General features: G+C 46.5%; 1 protein-coding gene across 7 annotated transcripts in view; it reads right to left on the minus strand.

Annotated features, from left to right (window-relative positions):
* The window catches only part of LOC143768015 (uncharacterized), a 611,009-nt gene that overhangs the window by 8,657 nt on the left and 579,002 nt on the right, over positions 1-23,350 (minus strand). For all 7 annotated transcript variants that reach the window (XM_077256647.1, XM_077256649.1, XM_077256654.1 and 4 more), the window contains exons 2-6: positions 11,763-11,898; positions 11,454-11,633; positions 11,247-11,370; positions 11,066-11,163; positions 10,778-10,868 (exon numbers count right to left, since the gene is read on the minus strand). In XM_077256647.1, coding sequence (XP_077112762.1) covers positions 10,778-10,868; positions 11,066-11,163; positions 11,247-11,370; positions 11,454-11,633; positions 11,763-11,834 — 565 coding nt within the window. In that variant the 5' untranslated portion in view covers positions 11,835-11,898. The remainder of the gene's footprint in view (positions 1-10,777; positions 10,869-11,065; positions 11,164-11,246; positions 11,371-11,453; positions 11,634-11,762; positions 11,899-23,350) is intronic.

Here is a 23,350-nt window from a genome sequence, read left to right on the forward strand (position 1 = left end):
TGGGGGACACAGGAAACCATGGGTGTATGCTGCTGCCACTAGGAGGCTGACACTATGCAAATAAAAGTTAGCTCCTTCTCTGCAGTGTACACCCCACCGACAGGAAGTAGGATATTCAGTTAGTGAGAAATCAGTAGGAGAAGCAACAAGAAACTCAAACAATAATCTAATAATCGTATAACACAATAAACAGAGCTGTTCAACTTAGGAGGGTGCTGTGTCCCCCAATGAAGGCTCTGAGAAACAGATTTTATGGTAAGCAACCAAAAATCCTGTTTTCTCTATCGCTTCATTGGGGGACACAGGAAACCATGGGACGTCCCAAAGCAGTCCCTGGGGCGGGAACAGCAGTCAACTCCAATCTAGGTCGGAGGAACTCACCACCGTCGCATGCAAGGTCTTCCTACCTAAGCCGACATACGCCAAAGCTAGGCATGGAAGTTTCACGAACATGTGGCGGACCGATCATCGGTTTGTAGAGGTGCAAGGCAGAGGCCCTATATGTGCACCGCCGGGAGGCGCCCACTGCCCGGGTAGAGTGCGCCTTAAACCTGGATGGAGGAGCTCTGCTCTGACCTGGTAAAACTAAACACTGCTGACCAGATTTAGCAGGCATACGTTGACTTGGAGGCCGGAGGGCCTCTCTACGCCGAGCCCGTATACTGAAAAGGGGGAGGGGCGGCCTTAGCTGGATAGATGCTCAGCGTCCTGACCCGGTAGCATGATGAGAGAATGCTACGAAGGATGAGTCCAAGCAGGACGAATGGAAGGGAATCAAGAATGATGGACAGAGCCATGGAGAACCTCGGCGAGGTAAGGGCGGAGCACTGAACCTCTGATCCACAGAATGTACAAAACTGCTGCCACAGACTCTGGAAGTGGTTGAGAGCCTGAAGGGAAGGTATAAAATGAAAATGGACCCGCCCATCGCAAAATGTAGGAGTGTCCGATGTCTTGAAGAAAAGGAGGACCTGGATAAAGGCATTCATAAAAAAAGGGAAGCACATGCGGTCCCAGGAGAACAACGAGGTTTAGTCTGAGGAAGAAGAGAACTTGTCCCTCCGATGACCTCCTTAATAATTGGTTCAAGTTGGAGCCAAACTGACGGAAAACCTCGGAAGGCGAGCTGGTGAGGGACTTCCTAGAGGATAAGTTCGCCTGCCACGCCTTAAGCAAATTGGTCCTTCGGATGGGCAGGATATTGCTGGATGTCCAAGCAGCACCTGCAGAGGCATCCGCGGAGGCGGATACCATGTGCTTCCTTGCAAGAGTAAATTAGTCCGCAAGGACAGCGATTTCCTCCGATCGGACTCCATGAAGGATGCCCTGATGGAGCAGCTTAGCTCATGCGTCTATAACCTTTGCTGCCCAGGTGGAAACAAAGGCAGGGCACAATACTTCAATGGTCGACTTTGCCATGTACCATTAGTCTGCCGTTGGTATCCTTGAGGGATGCTCTCTCTGGAAGAGGAGCACTGTAACGGTGGAAAAACTGGAAACCGGAGGGTTCAGAGACGGAGAAGAGGTCCCGTTCGCAGTAAGGTCAGGAGAGAGGGAATATAGGAAACCGAGACACTTCCCTCTTTGAAACGGCTGGACTAAAGATTCCAAGAGAAAACCCCAGGAAAGACCATTAAATTGAAAAGGCAAGGAAAGGCTTGAGAATAGGGTACTGAGAACCTGCTAGAGAGCCAAACGCTGAGGACGTACTGAGGGGGACCTCGGGTGAAACTCTGGATCTCAACCTAGCAGTGTAGGCCCTGCTGCATCAACCAAACGGCTCAGAAAGGGAGAACCGTTTGAAGAGACAACCTCTTGCCCATCTAAGTAGATAGAACGTAGACTACCGGACGACTCCGCAGACTCAGAGCCATCAGGAAGCTAAACTTAAGCGTACGGGGATGAAGGTGGTTAACCTAGGGGGCTGTGATGGCACTATTTTATTTAGTAAAGAAAGGACCCCACATTGGGGAATTGGGCATTACATTACTTTGGGCCTACTTCTTAACTCTGTCTCCTGCAATGTGTCCTTTACCTGCCACTAGATCACCACAGTGAACGTGCTCTGTACGGTGAATTTTGGGCAAGGGGGCTGTGATGGCACTATTTTATTTAGAAAATAAAGGACCCCACATTGGGGAATGGTTTGTCATCTCATGCCCTCCATTACAAGTCTCAGAGACCCACACCCCTACATTGGGCTTACTTCTTAAACTCTGTTTCCTGCAATGTCTCTTCCTTATCTCCGACGACATGACCTGGGTGAACGTGTTCTGTACTTTTAAAGGCCACAGAATTTTGAGCAAGGGGGGCTGTGATGGCAATGGTATATTTTTAAATAAGGTACCCCCATTGGTGAAACCACATCCTTGTTGGCAAAGAATTCTTAACATTTGTGTACCTTAAAGGGAACCGGTCACCCCCAAAATCGAAGGTGAGCTAAGCCCACCAGCATCAGGGGCTTATCTACAGCATTCCAGAATGCTGTAGATAGCCCCCTGATGCCGGTGGGCTTAGCTCACCTTTGATTTTTGGGGTGACAGGTTGCCTTTAAAGAACTCACTTGAAAAGCTCATTTCTGTGTTGCCTGGTTGCTCACATTGGACACAATAGACTTCATATAAATTTGATAAAACAATGCTTTTAGTTTCTCTCCTTGAGAGCGATAACTTTGGCTGCTTAAAATGTACAAATGGCGAAAATACAAATGGCGATTTGGAATCCAGATTAAAATACTTTATACCAAATGCATTCAGACAATCACATAGCTGCATTTCTTGTAAAACATTTACAGATGTGACAGACAATGCTCATAGTGACACAATCTTGAGAAATGTTTGTTTATTCACTTCACAAACAGTTCTAAGCCTCTATAGGTTTGCTGTTTGTCATTGTAAAACATTAAGGTTTATTGAAACTATGCCTGTGGTAGTTTGATCTAAATCATTCTGGCTTATATTTTTTTGGGGGGAGGGGGGTTTATGGCCCCTCGTCTGATGACTCCATGATATCTCAGTTTCATACAACCTTGAAAGCTGGCAACTTGAAGGTCTGGGTGAAACTAGAGTTACTACATAGTGTAAATCACTATACAAGACCAGAGAAACATGACTAAGACAGATGCCAAAACTGGGGTACCTGTACATGTACAGTGTGCTGATACCTGCATAATTGGGGACGCCCATGCAGTGTAGGTAACCTCCAAGGGGTTATCTGTCTTTTTCTTGCTTCTCTGATATTCCAGACGGATGATGTTAAAAAGCCGGATTACTCACCGGTAATGCTCTTTTAGTGAGTCCACGACAGAACCCCACTGGAGAGAGGGATCCGCCCCGCAGGAACAGGAAACCTACAGAGAAATAAAAGGGGGCGGTCCGCCTCTCCTCAGTTTTGATTTCAGAGTACCCGGAGGACCGCCAGTATTAGGCAAATATCATTTATTTCATTTGTTAAATTTATTTGCTTATGATTAAAAGAATTTTACTCAATAGTATGTACTATATTAATCTAGGGAGGGATGTAAGAGGGTGCTGTCGTGGACTCACTAAAAGAGCATTACCGGTGAGTAATCCGGCTTTTTACTCTTCGGCACGACAGCACCACACTGTAGATCTTTCAGAGACCATCACCTGGGGGGGGGGGGGGGACCACCGTGCTGAGGACAGTCCTGCCAAAGTCTAGGTCAGAAGTTGACGATAGGTCAAGCCTGTAGTGATTATAGAAAGTAGAAGGATTTGACCAAGTTGCCGCCTTACATATATAGTTTCAATTGGGACCTCTGCCCTTTCTGACCAGGAGGATGCCATAGCTCTGGTAGAGTGCGCCGTTATGCCTTCCGGAGGGTTTTCTTTCCTCGCGGAATAAGCCAGTTTGATAGACTCTCTGATCCACCGGGATAAGGTGCTTTTTGTTACTCCATGACCCTTCTTGTGACCCTGGAAGGATATAAATAGAGCCCTACACTGTCGCCAGCTGCTGGTCCTTTCAATGTACTTTAACACTACTCTTTTAACATCTAGAGTGTGGTATTTCTGTTCTTCAGGAGTAGAGGGATTACTGAAGAAAGTTGGCAAGATTATTTCTTGTGACCTATGGAATTTCTTTGCTACTTTGGGAAGGTAGGAAGGGTCTGGTTTAAGAATCAACTTATCCTGAAAAGATAGCAGGAAAGGTGGATCTATAGAAAGAGCTTGGATGTCACTGATTCTTCTAGCCGAAGTCAGTGCTACCAAGCGGGCCGTTTTTAGTGATAGGCATTTAATGGGTATTGAGTCTATTGGCTCGAATGGAGAGTCTGTTAGGGCCTGTAAAACTAAATTTAGATCCCAGGGTGGAATTCTAGGTATGTTAACTGGGTTTATCCTTTCGCAGGCTGTGATAAATCGGGATACCCATCTATCTCCCGCAATGTTATGGCCATAGAGGGCTCCTAGTGCTGAAACATGAACCTTTAAAGTGTTTACAGTTAAACCTAGTTCTCTCCGTTTTTGAAGAAATTCCAGAATAGATTGTATCGGAATTTCTGACGTGTTGGGAGATGTATGGAATTGTAGGAATTTCTTCCATATCCTTGTATAAATTTTTGTGGTGGAAGGTTTTCTACTTTGGAGGAGTGTGTTAATCAATCCCTCCGAGAACCCCCTTAAATTTCTGTATCTGCCTCTCAAATTCCAGGCCGTCAGATGGAAATTGTCCACTTGAGGGTGGAAAAACGGTCCCTGGAAGAGAAGATTGGGTGTCGAGGGGAGGACCTAAGGGTCTGAGATCGACATGGTTTGCAGCCACGAGAATCATGGTCTCTTGGGCCAGAATGGAGCTATCAGTATAACTCTCGCTCCTTCCTCTCTGATTTTGCGTATGACCTGTGGTAGTAATATGATCGGAGGAAAGGCATATGCCAGATTGAACTGCCAAGGGGCTTGGAGAGCGTCCAGAATGTCCGGATGATCCGCTGGAGATAAGGAGGCAAATCTTTGGACTTTTTTGTTTTTTCTTGTGGCAAAGAGATCTATTTGAGGACGACACCATAGGGACACTGTCTTGAAAAATATGATGGTTTAGGCACCACTCCCCCAGTCTCAAGGTGTGTCGACTTAAGAAGTCTGCCTGCTGGTTGCTTTCCCCTCTTATGTGAAGCGCAGTAAGGGATATCAGGTGACTTTCCGCTAGATTCAAGATTTGTCCAGCAGAAGACATCAGAGTCTCTGATCGAGTGCCTCCTTGCCCGTTTAGATACGCCACTGTGGTGCTGTTGTCGGAAAGGATTCTGCCGTCTTTTCCCCGAAGCTGTGGGAGAAAATGGCGTATTTTACTGCATTTAGTTCTTTAAGGTTAGAGGAGTTGTAGCATTCTTCCATGTTCCATAACCCTTGGCAAAAATCATTCTCCATATGAGCGCTCCATTGGCGAGGACTGGCGTCAGTGGTTATGGTATGAGATGGCATTATTACCCATGGAACACTGTTATGGACCTGGTGGTTAGGAGCACCAGGAATGACCTGATGGTTAAACTGGAAATCGGGACAAGCTCTGGGGAGTGGGAGCTCTGCTGACCGCAAACCCTAATCCTACCACAAACACTAGAAATAGCCGTGGAGCGTACCTAACTCTCCCTAGACGCCTCTTCACAGCCTAAGAGCTAAAGAGCTAAAGATAGGAAATAAAGCCTTACCTTGCCTCAGAGAAATTCCCCAAAGGAAAAGGCAGCCCCTCACAAATATTGACTGTGAATTAAGAGGAAAGTCACAAACACAGGAATGAAACAGGTTTCAGCAAAGGAGGCCAGTCTTCACTAAATAGACAGAGGATAGGAAAGGGAACTATGCGGTCAGCATAAAAAAAACTACAAAAAAACCACGCAGAGTGTGCAAAAAACCTCCACACCGACTCACGGTGTGGAGGTGCCACTCTGCACCCCCAGAGCTTCCAGCTAGCAAGGCAATGTCATGATAGCAAGCTGGACAGAACTTAGCAAGTACTAAGAAATATATTCAGTAAGCAAAGAACCACAAATGAACTAGCAGGGACTTAGCTTCTGCTGGAGTAGACAGGTCATCAGAAGGATCCAAGAGAGATCTGAACCAGTACTGAAACATTGACAGCAGGCATGAAGTAACGATCTGAGTGGAGTTAAATAGAGAAGCCAGCCTAGCAATAAACGAGGGCAGCCGGGAAAGCCAACCTCAAGGATCAGCAATACCACTCAAAGCCACCAGAGGGAGTCCAAGGACAGAACTCACCGAAGTACCATTCATGACCACAGGAGGGAGTCCGAGAACGGAATTCACAACAGAACACCACTCATCAAATGGTCCGAATCCAGCCACCACGTTAAGGAGGTTAAAACCTCCTTGACAAGGTTATTTTTGCATTTAGGCGACCAAATAACCGTCTTTCTTCCTGTAAAATCTGGTGTTGCAGCGTTCGGGTATGATATTGAGCCCATTTTAGTGCAGGTATACAAGAAATAAGGGATCCCAACAATGACATAGCTTGTCTTAGGGATATACGTGGACTATTTATTGCAGCTATGACTTTGTGTCTGATGAGTAGTATTTTTACCTGAGGCAGAAGCACTTTTGGGTTATGGAGTCTAGATGGAACCATAAGAACGCTTGACGGGAAAGTGGAGTAAGTCTGGATTTGTTGGTATTGATGATCCATCCTTGATCCTGTTGAGAGGAAATTGCGCGAGCCAAGCGGTCAGCACATTGAGTAACAATTTCCTATGACCAAAAAGTCATCCAGGTAGGGTACAATTAATGTTTCTTTCTGGCGAAGATAGGCCATAACCTCTAGCATTATCTTGGTGAAGATCCTTGGTGCTGTAGAAAGGCCGAAGGGCATGGCTACGTACTGGAAATGACGAATCTTGCCGTTGATTGTCACTGCTACCATGAAGAATTTTTGGCATCTGTCATGGATAGGGAGATAATAACACATCTTTCAAATCAATGCCCCCCATCATACAGTTTGGAAAGAGGAGTTTTATAGTGGATCTAATGGATTCCATCTTAAATGTATGGTTTTCGATAAAGGAATTGAGGTTTTTAAGGTTTATGATTGTCCTGAATGAACCATCGGGTTTGGAAATCAGGAATAAGGGTGAGTAGAATCCCCTACCTTCCTGTCCTTCAGGAACCTGGACCAAAACCCGTTTTGATAACAGGGTTTGAATTTCAAGCTCCAGAGCCTGTTGCCAGGCGAGCTGAGGGATGTTATAATATATGATTCGTGGGGAACACGAGATAATTGTAATTTAATTCCATCTCGGACGATATTTAAAACCCACGAACTAGATGTTATTTTTTCCCACTGGGTGGCGAAAAATTTCAATCTACCCCCTACTGGTATATCATCAGTACTTGTTATCCTTTGGGGGGGTTGTTTCTTCTGAACATGGTACCTCTCTGTTTATCGTCTTTAGTGGTCCATGCTGTCGATCTGTCTGTTTGCCTTCTCTTGCCGAACGGCCTTCTTTTAAAGGCTCTCCTATAAAAGGGATAGAAGAGTCAGGAAAAGCTTTTTTCCTGTCTTTCGCTTTTTTCAGTATTTCGTCTAAGGTTTTGCCAAAGAGGAACTCACCCTCACATGGGATTGCGCATATTTTTGATTTTGATTGCGCATCGCCTTTCCAGCTTTTCATCCATAATGCCCGTCTTGCGTTGTTTACAAGACCTGCAGATCTTGCTGCCAAACGGAGAGAATCCGCGGATGCATCCACCATAAAGGCTGCCGCGCCTCGTATTAAGGGGATAGCGGCCCGCAATTTTTCCCTTGAGATTTTATTCTCAATTTGTTGGTCTAACTGATCGATCCAGATGAGCATTGACCTGGCGGTGCAAGTACTTGCTACTGCCGGTTTGAATATGCCTGTAGTTGCCTCCCAAGATCTTTTCAAGGAGGACTCGGCTTTGCGATCCAGAGGGTCAGAGAGCAGTCCCGCATCTTCTATGGGTAAGGTTGACTGCTTAGAGGTAGAGGCAACGGGTGCGTCAACCTTAGGGACTTTAGTCCATGTAAGAAGCTCCTCGTCACTAAACGGATATTTTCGTTTTGACGCTGAGGGTAGAAAGCTTCTTTGATCCTGCTTCTCCCACTCCCTCTTTACTAACGCCTTTACTGCCGGGATGACTGGAAAACATCTCCTTTTTCTCTCTGCTAAACCCGCAAACACTATGTCTTGCGTAGTTTGTGCGCCCTTTGTTTCCTCACACTCCATAGTGGCTCTTATCGATTTCACTAGATTGTCGACACTCTAAAGGGAAACAAGAACGTCCCTCGATTTCAGATGATGAAGACGATGATAGGGAAGCCTCTGAATGTACAGCCTGATCACTATCCGAATCCGACGAAGGTGTTGGCATTTTAGATTTACTTTTGTGAGGTTTAGCTTGGGACATAGCATTTAACTCCTCTCTAATAATGGCACGTAAGTCCATAATGGACACTGCCGCCCCTTGTGTTGTTTCAGTTATACAGTCCCTGCAGAGTTTTTTAGGATAGGAGTCTGGCAGGGGCTGGCTACATAAGGCGCCTTCCTTGTGTTTCGATTTTTGTCGTTTTTAATCTGATCAGACATAGCGAGAGGGAAAAAGAGAGAAAGGAGGGAGAAGGCGTCAGCTTAATAGGCAGAGTTAACAATTCACCCAGTGAAGCTATTAGTACCGGATCAGAAGGCCAAGGTCCTGTCCTGGATCCATCACTTTTACGAGCGGTATCTGAGGATCCCCTGCTGGGGCGATCCTTGGTAGGGGGTACTGGGTCTCCTGCTGTGGAGTCCATGGCACCTGGGGATGACATCCTACATCGCCAGGTTATAGTAATCGACTGATTTATATAGGGTTTTTTTTTTTTGCGGTACTGCGCATGCGCGAACCCACGCTTCCCCCACCGCTGATCTCGGCCTGCATGCCCCGGAAGTTCAGTGTATACTTCCGGGGTGAATTGATTTCTGGCGACGAGCGCATGCGCGGTCCGGCATTCTAGCACCGGACCGCCGATTGGAACGTCGCTCTCACTTACCCGACTCCTGTCGGACAAGGATCTTCAGCGCCGCTGCCGCCGCATAACGCAGATGTCGGGCGGCTTCCTCCGTACCCGGCCATCTGTATGCCTCCCAGACGAGGAGGAAGCCGTCTAGCGGAACTCCCCCGACGCTGCTTCCAGGCTGCAGCCCCTGCCGTTCCTAAAGACACTGCACAGGCGGCGTGCAAAGCCCAGGTATTTTCCATAGTCCTAGAATCCTGTCGTTCCCGCAGGAACAGGAAACCTAAACTGAGGAGGAGAGGCGGACCGCCCCCTTTTATTTCTCTGTAGGTTTCCTGTTCCTGCGGGGCGGATCCCTCTCTCCAGTGGGGTGCTGTCGTGGCAAAGAGTAAAAAACCTCTTGTGGATGATGCAAGTATACTGTATGTAGTTAATCTTCATATATACGTAATCACTATATGTATTTAATCCTTATATGTACTTATTAACCTTTGTATGTTAACATGTACAAAAGTATATGCACTCACACTTTTCAATCATAGTATTACTTGAATTTTGTAGTTTGAAATAAAATTGTGTTGTATTGCAAGTATTAGCCTTATTTAAAGCCGTATCTGAACCTTAGTGTTAAAAACATGGCAAATAAAACTGCCAAATTCTCCTGTAAATAATTCTGCAAAGATGGAACCATCATACCATTAAAAAATACGAGTGGATTTTCATGGGATCATCCAGTATGTGGGTTGCAAGGCGTAATGGGGTGCATATGACTGACTATGAAGCGGGGCTGGCCTTGCTGCCAATGTGTAAAACAAAGGAGTACGGGAGTACAAAATGCATATTGTGAAGTGGATTTTCAGGGGCCCATCCAGTATGTGGGTTCAATGGCTTATTGGGGTGCATATGAATTGGGGGCAGGCCTTGAATTCAATGCAACACTTTCAGGAGTCCCCCCGGACATCTTATGAAAGGGGTATTGCGGTGCGTCGTAATTCTTGGCAGCCCATCCACTCACAGCTTAGGCTACAAAAGCTTAGGAGACCCACTGTTTAATAATGGCCCTTTAAGAAGATTAATGCCGCCTGACGCACCAGGAAAAATAGACTGACTTTAAGAGTCCCTCTTTCATAAATGAAACAAGATGGGTCTGCTTATGTGTCACACACCACATGGCCAGTTAGGGTTGTTAAATGTTGCAGTTGACATTTCCCAGTGAATGCATTTGTAGTAGTTGAAAGCAATGTTAAATTTAAAAAACGCTTAAAAAACGCTGCGTCTGAACTAAGCCTAAGTGGGGGAGGAAATTTTCGGTCTGGAGTTAAATATTTGGCCTTACAGGCAAGTCATTAACCTGCAAAGGATGTACTTTGACATATTTCCTAGCAAAACCCGTTTCGGTTTCGTTTTTGTGTGTTTTTTATTGCACCAGGAAAAATGGCGTGAATCTCGGAAATTATTGTTTACAGCTGTGAACTAGGAGTCAGGAATGCTTCCAGGGGTGATCCCCATGATGTCCCTTTGTCTTTTGAGCAGTGTTTTTATCATTTTCAGACCTTAAAAAGGACCCCGGGGGAGGGGGAAGGATCGCGGTAAAAATACTCAGGTCTCCCATAGACTTACATTGGGCTCGTTGTTCTGGCCGAGTACCCGAGTATTCCAATCTGCTCGACCCGAGCAATGAGCACCCGAGCATTTTTGTGCTCCCTCATCACTGGTACCAACAATTTTGATCACGTGTATTATTACAGTAGAATCTGTGACTTCTCAGCATTTGGTGGTTATTACTCACCTGGGTAGTCATATATAGGAATCATCCCTTTACACCGCTCATCAGCCCTCACATATGTCTCTGTAGTATTAATATGGGTCGGATCTTTACCCTGAAACAAATATTGTAAAAGTCACAGACAGATGGAGAAGTCACATCTATGATCAGCTCTAATCCTGCCATCTCCACCGTTCTCATTACACAAGTATAAAACATAGAATACTGGTGGATAAACAAGACTGAGCACAAGACCTTCACAGCCGTCTACACATCATAGGGGAGATCTCATGTCACCTTCTCTCCATCTACCTGATGATCCTGAGGAACATTGGGATCTTCCTGTTTACAGTCCTGTGGAAGAAGAGGATGAGGACATCTCTCTGGTGTTGTCCTCTTACTGGATAGATCTGGAGGAAACACATACAGGGACTGAATTCATTCTTTACATACAGATAATTATAGGCCGTGTGTATTTAGTCCTGTCTATTACCTGGAGATGCGAGGGGCTGGGGAACCTCCATCATGAAGTCCTTGTACAGATCTTTGTGTCCTTCTAGATACTCCCACTCCTCCATGGAGAAATAGACGGAGACATCCTGACACCTTATAGGAACCTGACACATACAATGATACCATCATCCCCCCGATCCCTTCATAGTGTTACTGTATAATGTCCCAGCATTCCCAGCAGTGTCACCTCTCCAGTCAGCAGCTCAACCATCTTGTAGGTGAGTTCTAGGATCTTCCGGTCATTGATGTCATCATATATCAGGGGGTGAGGTGGAGGCCCTGTGATTGGGCTCAGGGGTCTTCCCCATCCCTCAGACACAGGGTCCTGACAGCGATCACTAGAGATCTTCTTCACTACTATGTAATCCTGGTTATGGAGAGACACATTAATAAATCTCACTACAGACATTTCCAGAGTCCTCACCTCTCCAGTTCTGTCCATCTGTTATTCCCATAGATAAGAATGATGTAATGTGACGTCATCAGAATCTCTCACCTCTCCAGTTAGACGGAAGAGGATCTCTAGGGTGAGGTGTAATATCCTCTCCGCCATCTTGTCCGTAGCCATCTATTAAAGTTGAAAGTACATTTTCTAGAAGATAATCGCTATAACGATTGTATCTGCCAGGATCCTAAATGGAAGATCAGCTGATGAAGAATCATACAAAATACCATGGGAAAACAAAATACAGGAGCAGTGATGTTGGTATAGTGTTAGGACATGTGCACACCGTGTCTTTTCAGAAGGACACGTCCTGTAACCTGTCCGAAAAAAACTTAAAAGTTGGAACATAAACACACAGCATTGTATAAAACAACTCGCTGTTCATACTTTCATTTTTTTTAAACTTCTTTTAACCCCTTCAGGTTTCTAAAGCTGCAAAACAGTTACAAGAAGTGACCTGAAAACAGCAGATAAGATGCAAAAAAAAGGCATCTCAGGACTCCATCTGTTCTGAGGACCAGATATTATGTTTATAGCGAGGTCACAGGAGTCATTCTGTTACAAGTCCATGACAAAAAAGAAAAAGGATTGTCCAGGAAGGCATCAATGTGCAGTGTGCAATACGGGGAGTAGAGATGAGCGAGCTTGATCAGAAAACGTTCGCCAATCTCAAATTCGGCATGTACATAGCACATTCAAATTCGTGTTTGGTTTCAAAAGTATTTTTCCTTAAAGTTGTTAAAATTCGGTCACAGTTCGGTAAATGATCGCATTTGCAATAATACTTTTTTTTAGGACTTTGGGTAGGATAATGGTTCTGTATGATGAGCGGAGGGGGACGTGTTTGATGAGGGGAGGGGGTGGGGACTAGGAATAAGTCAGAGGTGTGGCGGACTGTACATTTTTTTAATGAACTTAAATGTATGTACATTCTGGCAGCCAATCAAAGCGCTGAAACCATCAACAACGTCATGACACAAGGGCTTCTGTCATTGGTTGCTGAAGTGACATGTCCCTTTCCATATAAAAAGCAGACATGTTTGGCTGGTGCCATTTTCTCAGTTTAAAGGGAACCTGTCACCTGAATTTGGCGGGTCTGTTTTTGGGTCATATGGGCGGTGTTTTTGTGTCTTTTATTAACCCCTTTTTGTCCCACTGGCCGCATGCTGATCGCAAAATCGACTTGCCGTTGATTCGCTTTCCTCCATAGTTAACGCGTGCGCAAAGCAATCTTGGCTTGCGCACGCGCAGTATGCTTTGCCCAACTGCGGGCAAAGCCGAAAACAATTAGTGCGCATGAGCCGGAGCACTATGTCCCGGAACACAGCGAAATACTTCCGGGACATAGTGTGCCGGCGCATGCGTACTAATGGTTTTCGGCTTTGCCCGCAGTTGGGCAGAGCATACTGCGCGTGCGCAAGCCAAGATTGCTTTGCGCACGCGTTAACTATGGAGGAAAGCGAATCAACGGCAAGTCAATTTCGCGATCAGCATGCGGCCTGCGGGACAAAAAGGGGTTAATAAAAGACACGAAAACACCGCCCATATGACCCAAAAACGGACCCGCCAAATTCAGGTGATAGATTCCCTTTAACAGCACAGCGAGGCAGCTCCTGCAAGTTAACTAGTCATTGTCAGGACTCTGGATTCCCTGTTTAATCTGTGGTACAGTAGTACCCTTTTCTAAGATGCTGTTTGTTGCCTCGCTTCTGCTCTTGTGATCCTCCTTCCCTGTCTTTATAAACGCGGTTTGCCTTCCAGTCCTCACTTGTGTTTTCTGCTGGAATTCGAGGCTTTGTGTTACAAGAGACTTTCCCTCTCCAGAGAATCCGGCTTCACCTTTTTCAGCAAACCTCAGCTCGCAGTGGAGCTTGTGCTACAAGCTGAGTGTGTGTTACTCTGCATCTGCTACAGCCTGCCTGCTAGGATACGTAAGCTCAGCCACTACAGCTAATCTCGACGGTATTCAGTGCCAGTATAGTTGACTCTTCTGGACTCGTAACTCTGCACTGTTTCCGGACTCTTATTTAGAGACTCCCAGCCCTGGTATGAACTGTGTCTTCTAATCTGCATTTCCCAGTGAAGGCTTCGCCCATGAGACTTTGCCTGCAGCACAGCTGCAAATTAACTACTCCTAAGATCACCCTGTTTGCTGTGATTACCTTAAACTTTTGCTCATATGTTGCACCTATGTTTGAACAATACAGATTTGACACCATACTCGGGTTCAGCTGCCTTATTTGTCTCAAGCCAAGAGGTTCCTGAGTGTGCCACTATAACTGTTACAGTCATATAGTTAGATAGGATCCTGTCCTGTGTGAAATAGACCTTCCAGCATCAAACTAATTTGTGCTAATAGTGTTGTGCAGGCCGTAGTCCACATTTCCTACTCAAAATAGTTTGGGCTAATACTGGATTGCAGTCAGGACTAAGGAGGCTCCATTTGCTAATCCAAATCTTTTAGGCTAACATTGTTTTGCAGTCAGGACTCCGGAGGTCACATTTACATATCAAAATCATTTGGGCTAATATTGGTGTGCAGGCATGAGTTCACATTTCCTAATCAAAATTGTTTGGGCTAATACTCTGATGCAGGCACCAGGCCTAATTTCATAATCCAAATAGTTTGGGATAATAGTCTGGTGCAGGCACCAAACCTCATCTCACCCAGAATACAAATGGTATAGTCGTGCAGCATGGATGCATGGGGATGGACCAGCACTGATCAGTAACAGTAAGATGAGTGACAGGTGTAGGCCTGCAGGCTATGAGAACCTTGCCAAATTCAGGCAACAAAAATGAAGGAGAACCAACCTGGACTCCACACATTTACAAAAATTAGGGACAGACACCACTAAAGTGTCATAGCAATTTCCCTAAAGTAGAAATAGTATAATGGGCTCTGACACCCCTTCCACTACAGGCAAGCCACCAGATGGAGACAACGAGTCTCCACATTAGCAAAAATTGTTAGTAACATCAATAGTAGCAACAACAACAGCCATCACAAACAAAGGAATCACACACTGCAATAATGCAAGATCAATGCGCCAAATTAAAAACTGCACTAAGGCCTAGTCTGCCCAGTCTGTGACTGGGGTGCTAAAGTCATTGGCGATCCATGACTTATTCATCTTGCTGAAAGTTAGGCACGCTCTGAGAGAACGCTGGCTGACAAGGATGGCAAAACTTCCAAGGCGTGAACTCCCTCCACTCATGCATTTTTGAGGAACAAAATGCAAAAGGGTCCAAATTCTCACTAAAAGTATTGATATTGAGCTTGAGATACTCCTGCACCAAGCTCTCCAGTCATTCACAAAGTGTTAGACATGCACTCTGTTCTGCTGGTGCATGTAGTGGTCTAAAAATAGAATTATTCTTACCGTTAATTCGGTTTCTAGGAACCTTCCACGACGGCATATGGAGGTTGTCTGTTTGCCCTAATGGGGAACAGGAAACACAGAGAGGTTAAAAGGACCTCCCACCTCCCACTTGCCAGTGACTTACAACTGAGACCATAGCACTGGTTTACCTTTAGAATCCCAGAACTAATCCAGGAATATATATCGGGTGGGAAATTAGTGCCGTCGTGGAAGGTTCCTAGAAACCGAATTAACGGTAAGAATAATTCTATTTTCTCTAGTCACCTTCCACGACGGCATATGGAGGAATACCAACTAATTTTGGCACTAGGGAGGGACAACGGCCTGGAGTACTTTATGGCCGAAGGCTGAGTCCTTATTGGACAATACATCTAGACTGTAATGTTTAGAGAAGGTATGGAGTGAAGACCACGTTGCTGCCCTGCAAATCTGCTCTGGAGATGCGCCTGCTCTTTCTGCCCAGGAAACCGATGTAGATCTGGCTGAATGGGCTTTGATCCCTACTGGAGGCAATTTGTTTTGAGCGAGGTAGGCTTCCGTTATAGCTTTCTTGATCCATGTAGCGATGGTACCTTTGGCTACTTTTTTCCCTTTGTTTTGTCCTGAGAGATGGACAAATAGGTTATGATCAATTCTGAACGTACGGGTCTGGTCCAAGTACTGTAAAAGGATGCGCCGGACATCCAAGGTGTTGAATCTTCTTTCTTCCAAGTTTGCTGGATTGTGGCAAAAGGTTGGTAGGAAAATCTCTTGAGAACGATGAAAGTCAGAGATAACCTTCGGAAGAAAGGACGGATCAAGACGAAGCACAATTGAATCATCTCTTACTAGAAGATAGGGTTCTCGAATAGATAAGGCCTGTAATTCACCAATCCTTCTGGCTGAAGTAATGGCTACCAAAAACACAGTTTTGTAGGCTAGGTTTTGTGGAGAACAAGAAGATAGTGGTTCAAAGGGTGGACCTGTCAGACCTTGTAGTACTATATTGAGATCCCATGGGGGAACTATGATTTGTTTTCTAGGATTCATTCTAGTAGCTGATGTCATAAACCTTTTAATCCAACGATGACCCGCTAAATCTTGGTCAAAAACTGAGCTTAGTGCAGAGACCTGGACCTTGAGGGTACTGGGCCTAAGACCTATTTCCAAGCCTTTTTGTAAAAAATCCAAGATGATGGGTATATTAGGTTTGTGAGGGTCTGGAAGGTTAGGCAGACAGAATGAAGAAAACTTTTTCCAGATCTTATTATACACTCACTGGCCACTTTATTAGGTACACCATGCTAGTAACGGGTTGGACCCCCTTTTGCCTTCAGAACTGCCTCAATTCTTCTTGGCATAGATTGAACAAGGTGCTGGAAGCATTCCTCAGAGATTTTGGTCCATATTGACATGATGGCATCACACAGTTGCCGCAGATTTGTCGGCTGCACATCCCTGATGCGAATCTCCCGTTCCACCACATCCCAAAGATTTCATGTTGTTTACGCCAAATTCTGACCCTACCATCCGAATGTCGCAGCAGAAATCGAGACTCATCAGACCAAGCAACGTTTTTCCAATCTTCTACTGTCCAATTTCGATGAGCTTGTGCAAATTGTAGCCTCAGTTTCCTGTTCTTAGCTGAAAGGAGTGGTACCCGGTGTGGTCTTCTGCTGCTGTAGCCCATCTGCCACAAAGTTCGACGCACTGTGCGTTCAGAGATGCTCTTAGGCCTACCTTGGTTGTAACGGGTGGCGATTTGAGTCACTGTTGCCTTTCTATCAGCTCAAACTAGTCTGCCCATTCTCCTCTGACCTCTGGCATCAACAAGGCATTTCCGCCCACAGAACTGCCGCTCACTGGATTTTTTTTCTTTTTCGGACCATTCTCTGTAAACCCTAGAGATGGTTGTGCGTGAAAATCCCAGTAGATCAGCAGTTTCTGAAATACTCAGACCAGCCCTTCTGGCACCAACAACCATGCCACGTTCAAAGGCACTCAAATCACCTTTCTTCCCCATACTGATGCTCGGTTTGAACTGCAGGAGATTGTCTTGACCATGTCTACATGCCTAAATGCACTGAGTTGCCGCCATGTGATTGGCTGATTAGAAATTAAGTGTTAACAAGAAGTTGGACAGGTGTACCTAATAAAGTGGCCAGTGAGTGTAGATGGCGTTGGTTACCGGTTTTCTCGATTTTTGGAGAGTAGCTATGACGGGGATTGATAGCCCTTTAGCTCTTAAAACCTGGGTTTCAGCAACCACGCCGCCAAGCTCCACTTCTGAGGGTCTGGGTGGAGAATGGGACCCTGAGAAAGAAGATCGTGCTTTATCGGTAACATTACCGGTCCATCCACTTGTAGTTGGATAATTAAGTTGTACCAACTTCTTTTGGGCCACAACGGAGCTATCAGGATAGTCGGAGTCCTTTCTAGGCGTATCTTCCGTAGAACCTTGGCAAGGATTGGGATTGGCGGAAATGCGTATGCCAGGTGAGACTGCCAATCTTGGGTTAGAGCATCCAACCCCCTGAGATTGCCTCTTGGGTTCAAGGAAAAAAAGGTTCCGACATTTGCGTTCTGGTGAGAGGCAAAGAGGTCGACGTCTGGATGACCCCATCTGTGTACCAACATGTCGAATGTTTGAGGATCCAGGCTCCACTCGCCAGGATGGATCTCCTGGCGGCTTAGGTAGTCCGCCTGAATGTTTGTAGTACCCTTCAGGTGGATTGCCGTCAGGGATAGTAGGTGTTTTTCGGCCCAGGAAAAGATTCAAGCGGAGATCTTTTTTAGACTGAGGGTTCTTGTACTGCCCTGGTGCCTGATATGAGCCACCGTGGTCATGTTGTCCGAGTATATTTGTACATGTTGTCCCGAAATCTGATGACTTGCCGCTAATAGGGTCTCTTCCACGGCTTTGAGCTCCCTGAAGTTTGATGATTTCTCGGTGGTCGACTGGCTCCACCGGTTTTGATAGGGGACATGGTCTACTACGGCTCCCCAGCCCCTCTTGCTGGCATCTGTTTTGATCGAGGTTAGAGGGGACTGAATCCAGCATACTCCTTTCAGAAGGTTCCTGGGATTCATCCACCATGTTAAAGAGGCTTTCACTCTGCCCGGAGTGTGGATCCTCTTGGTAAGAGTGCCAGGTCGACCATCCCAATTGTCTAGAATGTGGGCTTGGAGAGTCCTTGAGTGAGCTTGAGCCCAAGCCACCGACTGGAGCCCAACAGCGACATTCCCTCTCGCAGAGTAGGAGACCTCATCTCTTTGAACTTCTTGATTTTTGTTACTAAGGGAAGTCTGTGATCGTCTGGGAGGAAGGACATTTGTCTTGCTGAGTCCAGCATTACTCCCAGAAATCTCCTGGTTTTTGCAGGTTGAAGCTGAGATTTTTGTAGGTTTGGAATCCAACCTAGGGATCTCAGAATCTCTAGGGTCGTAGAGACATGGGATATCAGGGTTACCTCGGTGGAAGCTACTATCAGAAGATCGTCCAGATAGAGCACTATACAAACACCCTGTTTCCGGATGAATGACACTACTTCTGCCATCACCTTGGAGAACACCATCGGTGCTGATGAAATGCCGAAGGGAAGGACTCCAAACTGATAGTGCTCCACCCGATGACTCCCCTGTATCGCAAACCTGAGATATTTTTTGTGTCTCGGGTGAATAGGGATGTGGAAATACGCATCCTTGAGGTCGATGGTAGCCATAAAGGAGTGATGTTCTATCAGAGGAATCGCAGATCTTACAGACTCCATCTTGAACTTGCGATATTTCACGTGCTGATTCAGACCCTTTAAGTTTATAATGATCCGGACGTCTCCCGAAGGTTTGGGAACCAGGAAGAGTCGGGAGTAGTGTCCCTTTCCCCATTCTGATTGTGGGACTGGGGAAATTACATTTGATCTGATAAGATCCTTGAGACCCAAGGACAATAGGCTGCGGTCCCTTGATGATGGAAGGGAAGTGACTTTTAGACCCTGGGGGGGGGGGGGGGAGAAATTAACTCTATTAACAGGCCCTCCTTGATGACATTGAGAACCCAGTGGGAACTGGTGATATTCTCCCACTGACCCACATATTTCGAGAGTCTTCCCCCCCACAGGGTCGGAGTCATTGTTTGTCCTGTTGGGACTGCTGCTGCTGCGGGACAAAAATATTTTTTCCCCTACCCTTTGCGTAGCTCCACCTGCCGGTTTTTCCTTTACCTCTTGTTTGAGAGGGTTGAGGTTGTGGGCCACGAAAAAAACGTTTCCTAGGCAGTTTTTGCTCAGGGAGCGCTTTCTTCTTGTCGGTAGCCTTATCAAGAATATCGTCAAGGGCTGGACCAAAGACGTAGTCTCCTTTAAAGGGTATGGCGCAGAGCTTAGCCTTAGGGCACCTTTCCACTTGCGAGAAACTCATCCGTATCTCGCATGTGGAAACCAAGCTCTGGCGCCGACACTTTGGAGCAGAGCGTGCAGCTCCATGTGTTCCTATGCGGCTGCACAGCTCCGCTCCAAAGTGCCGGCTCCACAGCTTGGTTTCCACATGCAAGATACGGACGAGTTTCTCGCAAGTGGAAAGGTGCCCTTAGAGGTGATATCCCCACTCCACAGCTTAAGCCAGAGAGCTCTTCTGGCAGAGTTGGAAAGTACAAGGGATCTGGCGGCGACTCTTACGGACTCCAGAGAAGCGTCCGCCAAAAACCCTGTAGCTTTATGCAGAATGGGAAGGGAATCCAATATCTCGCCTCTTGAGGTACCTTGAGATATATGATTTTCTAATTTCTCAAGCCAGCAGGAGAGGGCTCTAGCCACACAGGTGGAGGCGATGTTAGCCTTAAGGATGGACGTAGAAGTTTCCCATGATTTTCTGAGGAGACTTTTGATTTTCCTATCCATGGGATCCTTCAATTGTGAAGAATCCTCAAAGGGGAGTGCAGTTCTTTTGGCGACTCTAGCCACCTGCACATCGACCTTGGGAATGTCCAATTTAAGATCATCCTCAAGCGGAAATCTGTGCTTAATTTCTGACGGGGTACTGAGACGCTTCTCAGGTAGTTCCCATTCCTGATTAATCATACTGACGATGTTAGCATGAACTGGGAAGCCCACTCTCTTCTCCACAGAAAGACCACCAAACATCTGATCCTGTATGGACTGCGGTACAGGTTCCTCTTCTAGTCCCATGGTGTTACGGACGGCAGAGACCAGATCCTCAATATAGTCTGAGGAAAAAAGGTATTTCCTGACCTCAGCCTTAGGTGATACTGGATCCTCCCAGCCAACAGATGAGGCATGAGAGAGGTCCGAATCAGAGTTGGATTCCACAACTTGAATCTTCCTCTTAGCCGGGGAATGAGGTTGCGGCTGTGGAGGTGGAGGTGTGAAAGCTGCCAGGGAAGATTGTACCTCCTGTTTTACTAGTGAGCGAATCTCATCCAACAGAGATGGCTGCTCAGCTCTTATTATTCTGTCAGTACATGACTGACAGAGTTTCTTGTCCCAGTTAGGAGGACATTTAGTGGAACAGACAGGGCACTTCTTCCTATTGGCACCTTTAGGGGGAGATTTTTCTCCCTGAAATATATAAAGGGAGAGAGGGGTGAGGACTTCTAATCCCTGCTACACTCCTCCCGGATCCCATCCCTGCAAACACTCACAGAGGCAGGGGTGGCACTGGGCTCCGCAGATACGGGGCATGAAGAACCATCCATACTGGGAAAAATAGCCTTACCTCAGTGGTGGTTCAGCAGGCTTTTATGGACGCCGTCCTAGCACCTGCTCCAGCGATTAATCCCCCTCCCCCTCCAGGATCCAGGCGAGGGAGCTCTGGGGTCCGACACGCCGGCCGGCGAAACCCGGAAGTACCGGCTTCTCAGTATAAGGAGAAACCGGAAGTGACGCGCGCGAGCCGCCGACGTCACTTCCGGAACGCCGAGCCACAGCATGGAGGAAGAGGAAGCCGGGCAGCTCCAGGAGGAGCCCAGTCAGGGAACCCAGGCCTGCTTTGCCCTCGTGGGGGCGCGGGAAGGCCGGGAGGGGGTCCCGAGGACCTGCAAGCAGGACGACGGGAGCAGCGTAAGGAGGAGGCAAGAAGCGACCGTCTGCTGCCCGGCTATACAGGCAGAGCCTGAGAAGGTACCGTAGCCGCCGGCCACTACAGCACATGGAAAAAACCTCTCCCTGTCCCATGGGGAACAGGAAAGACACTGGCAAGTGGGAGGTCCTTTTAACCTCTCTGTGTTTCCTGTTCCCCATTAGGGCAAAGAGACAACCTCCATATGCCGTCGTGGAAGGTGACTAGAGAAAAAAGGGTGAAATGACTCACAGAAATTGGTTATAACACTTGCACCGCTGCTGCGAATGTTCTTGGGCGTTTGCAGGGTTGGAACTCTTGAGTGCATCACAGTAAGGGTATGTGCACACGTCAGGATTTCTTGCAGAAATTTCCTGAAGAAAACCGAAAATTTTCTGGAAGAAATCCGCATTTTTTTTTTGCGTTTTTTCCCCGTTTTTTTTTAGCATTTTGCAAGCATAATTAGCTTGAAGAATGCTAAGGTTTTCCAAGCGAACTGTAGCATTGCTTGGAAAACTGATTGACAGGTTGGTCACACTTGTCAACATTTGCACAAGAAATGCGGAATACACTGAAAATAATGGGAGGCATATGTAAGCGTTTTTTTCGTGTTTTTATCACATTTTTATAGCGAAAAAAACCCGAAAAATACTGAACGTGTGCACATGGCCTAATAGTATTCCTGACTGCTGTCTTGGGGAAAACCACTGTTATGATTGTGTACAAGCGTGTTTTGATACTCCAGCAGCATATGCGCATCCCTTGACAGGGGGTAAGCATCTGGCAAAATGTAGTCTTGTACCGCGGTTCTAACAGAGTAGCAACCCAGGAGTGAGCACTATTTCTAATCCCAACAATACAGGCATCATGTTGCAGATAGAGCAAGAAGGTGCTAATATGTGGGGTGCTTCCATGAGGTCCGAGTCAATGGCGTCTTAGGCTTCTTTTAGACTTGCCGTGGCTTTGCGGCCGCAATAGATTTCTATGGGGCCGCAATCATTCCACGGTGCGCCGTATGGCTGTGAGGTCCGTATTTACGGCCATGAAAAAAGATCTAACCTGCTCAATCTTTTTCACAGCTCACAAACATGGTCCCCATTGAAAATTAATGGGGCCTGAAAAACAATGGAAGGTTGTTTTGTGGTGCACCATGACTTCCAGTTTTGCAGACCGCCTTCCCCCCCACCCCCAATACTTTTGCTATAGTATTGAAAACCCGAAAAACAGCGATCCGCAAGTTTTTTGCAGCCCGTTATTGTGGCAGACCGTGAAAATTGCGGTGATACAGCACACCAAACAGGCCTGCAATAATGGGCCGCAAAAAACACGGTAAGTGTAAAAGAAGCCTTAGTGACAGGGTAATGCTTAACCTTGCTTCCTATGCCCCTTATGCAGATAACAGCAGATAACATGAATGGGTCATTCTTTTTGGTCTAAGAAAAGGCCCAGGCTACGCACCCTTGCCAGCCCATGCAAACTGCAGACCCGAGACTGAGTTGTGGCTGTTGAAGCAGAGCTTCATATGGTTGCATTACTCCGTCTCTGTGCAGCAAACTGCAATGTAACCTCATCTTCCTTACCCCTCCTCTGTTGAGCTACTCAGCTGCGTGCCTCTGGGTTCACACCAAGTGGGATGTACAACCTAATCCTCTCTGTTCTCCCACTCCTCACCCTGAGAATCACACGCCTCCTCTTCCTGCAAAGTACAGTCCACATGTACCTCAGGTATCTGACTCATCAAGATCACCTCCACCCATCACCTGGGGTTGTTTAGTGGCAAGGATCTGGATTCTGCTCAGACCCCACTTTGTCCGGCCCCGCATACAACTAAAAAACTGAATCTTTGGAGCAGACCTCTAATGCCTATGGAATAGAATATGTGAACAGCTCTGCAGTCTCGCACAGTCAGTAAAACAGTTGGAGACTGAGGACTGTTCTGTGTGTGATGTTAAGGTGGAGGAAGAGAAGGCCATTTGATGAAGCCCTTGCCATCAACTGGAGCACATGCTCTCTCTGGCCCTCATCTACACCCGCAAGCTCTCTGACTCGAGGTAATCCTGGACTCTGATCTCTCCTGTTGACTACAACTCAAAAATATTTCCCTGATCTGTACATTTCTTTATCAAGAATGCGCAAAAACCCTAGGCCATGCACTCATCTCCTGCCTTGACTACCTCCTAACAGTCTCACACCCCTCTAATCTAT

Source organism: Ranitomeya variabilis, chromosome 4 (genome assembly GCF_051348905.1).
Source record: "Ranitomeya variabilis isolate aRanVar5 chromosome 4, aRanVar5.hap1, whole genome shotgun sequence".
Taxonomy (NCBI): domain Eukaryota; kingdom Metazoa; phylum Chordata; class Amphibia; order Anura; family Dendrobatidae; genus Ranitomeya; species Ranitomeya variabilis.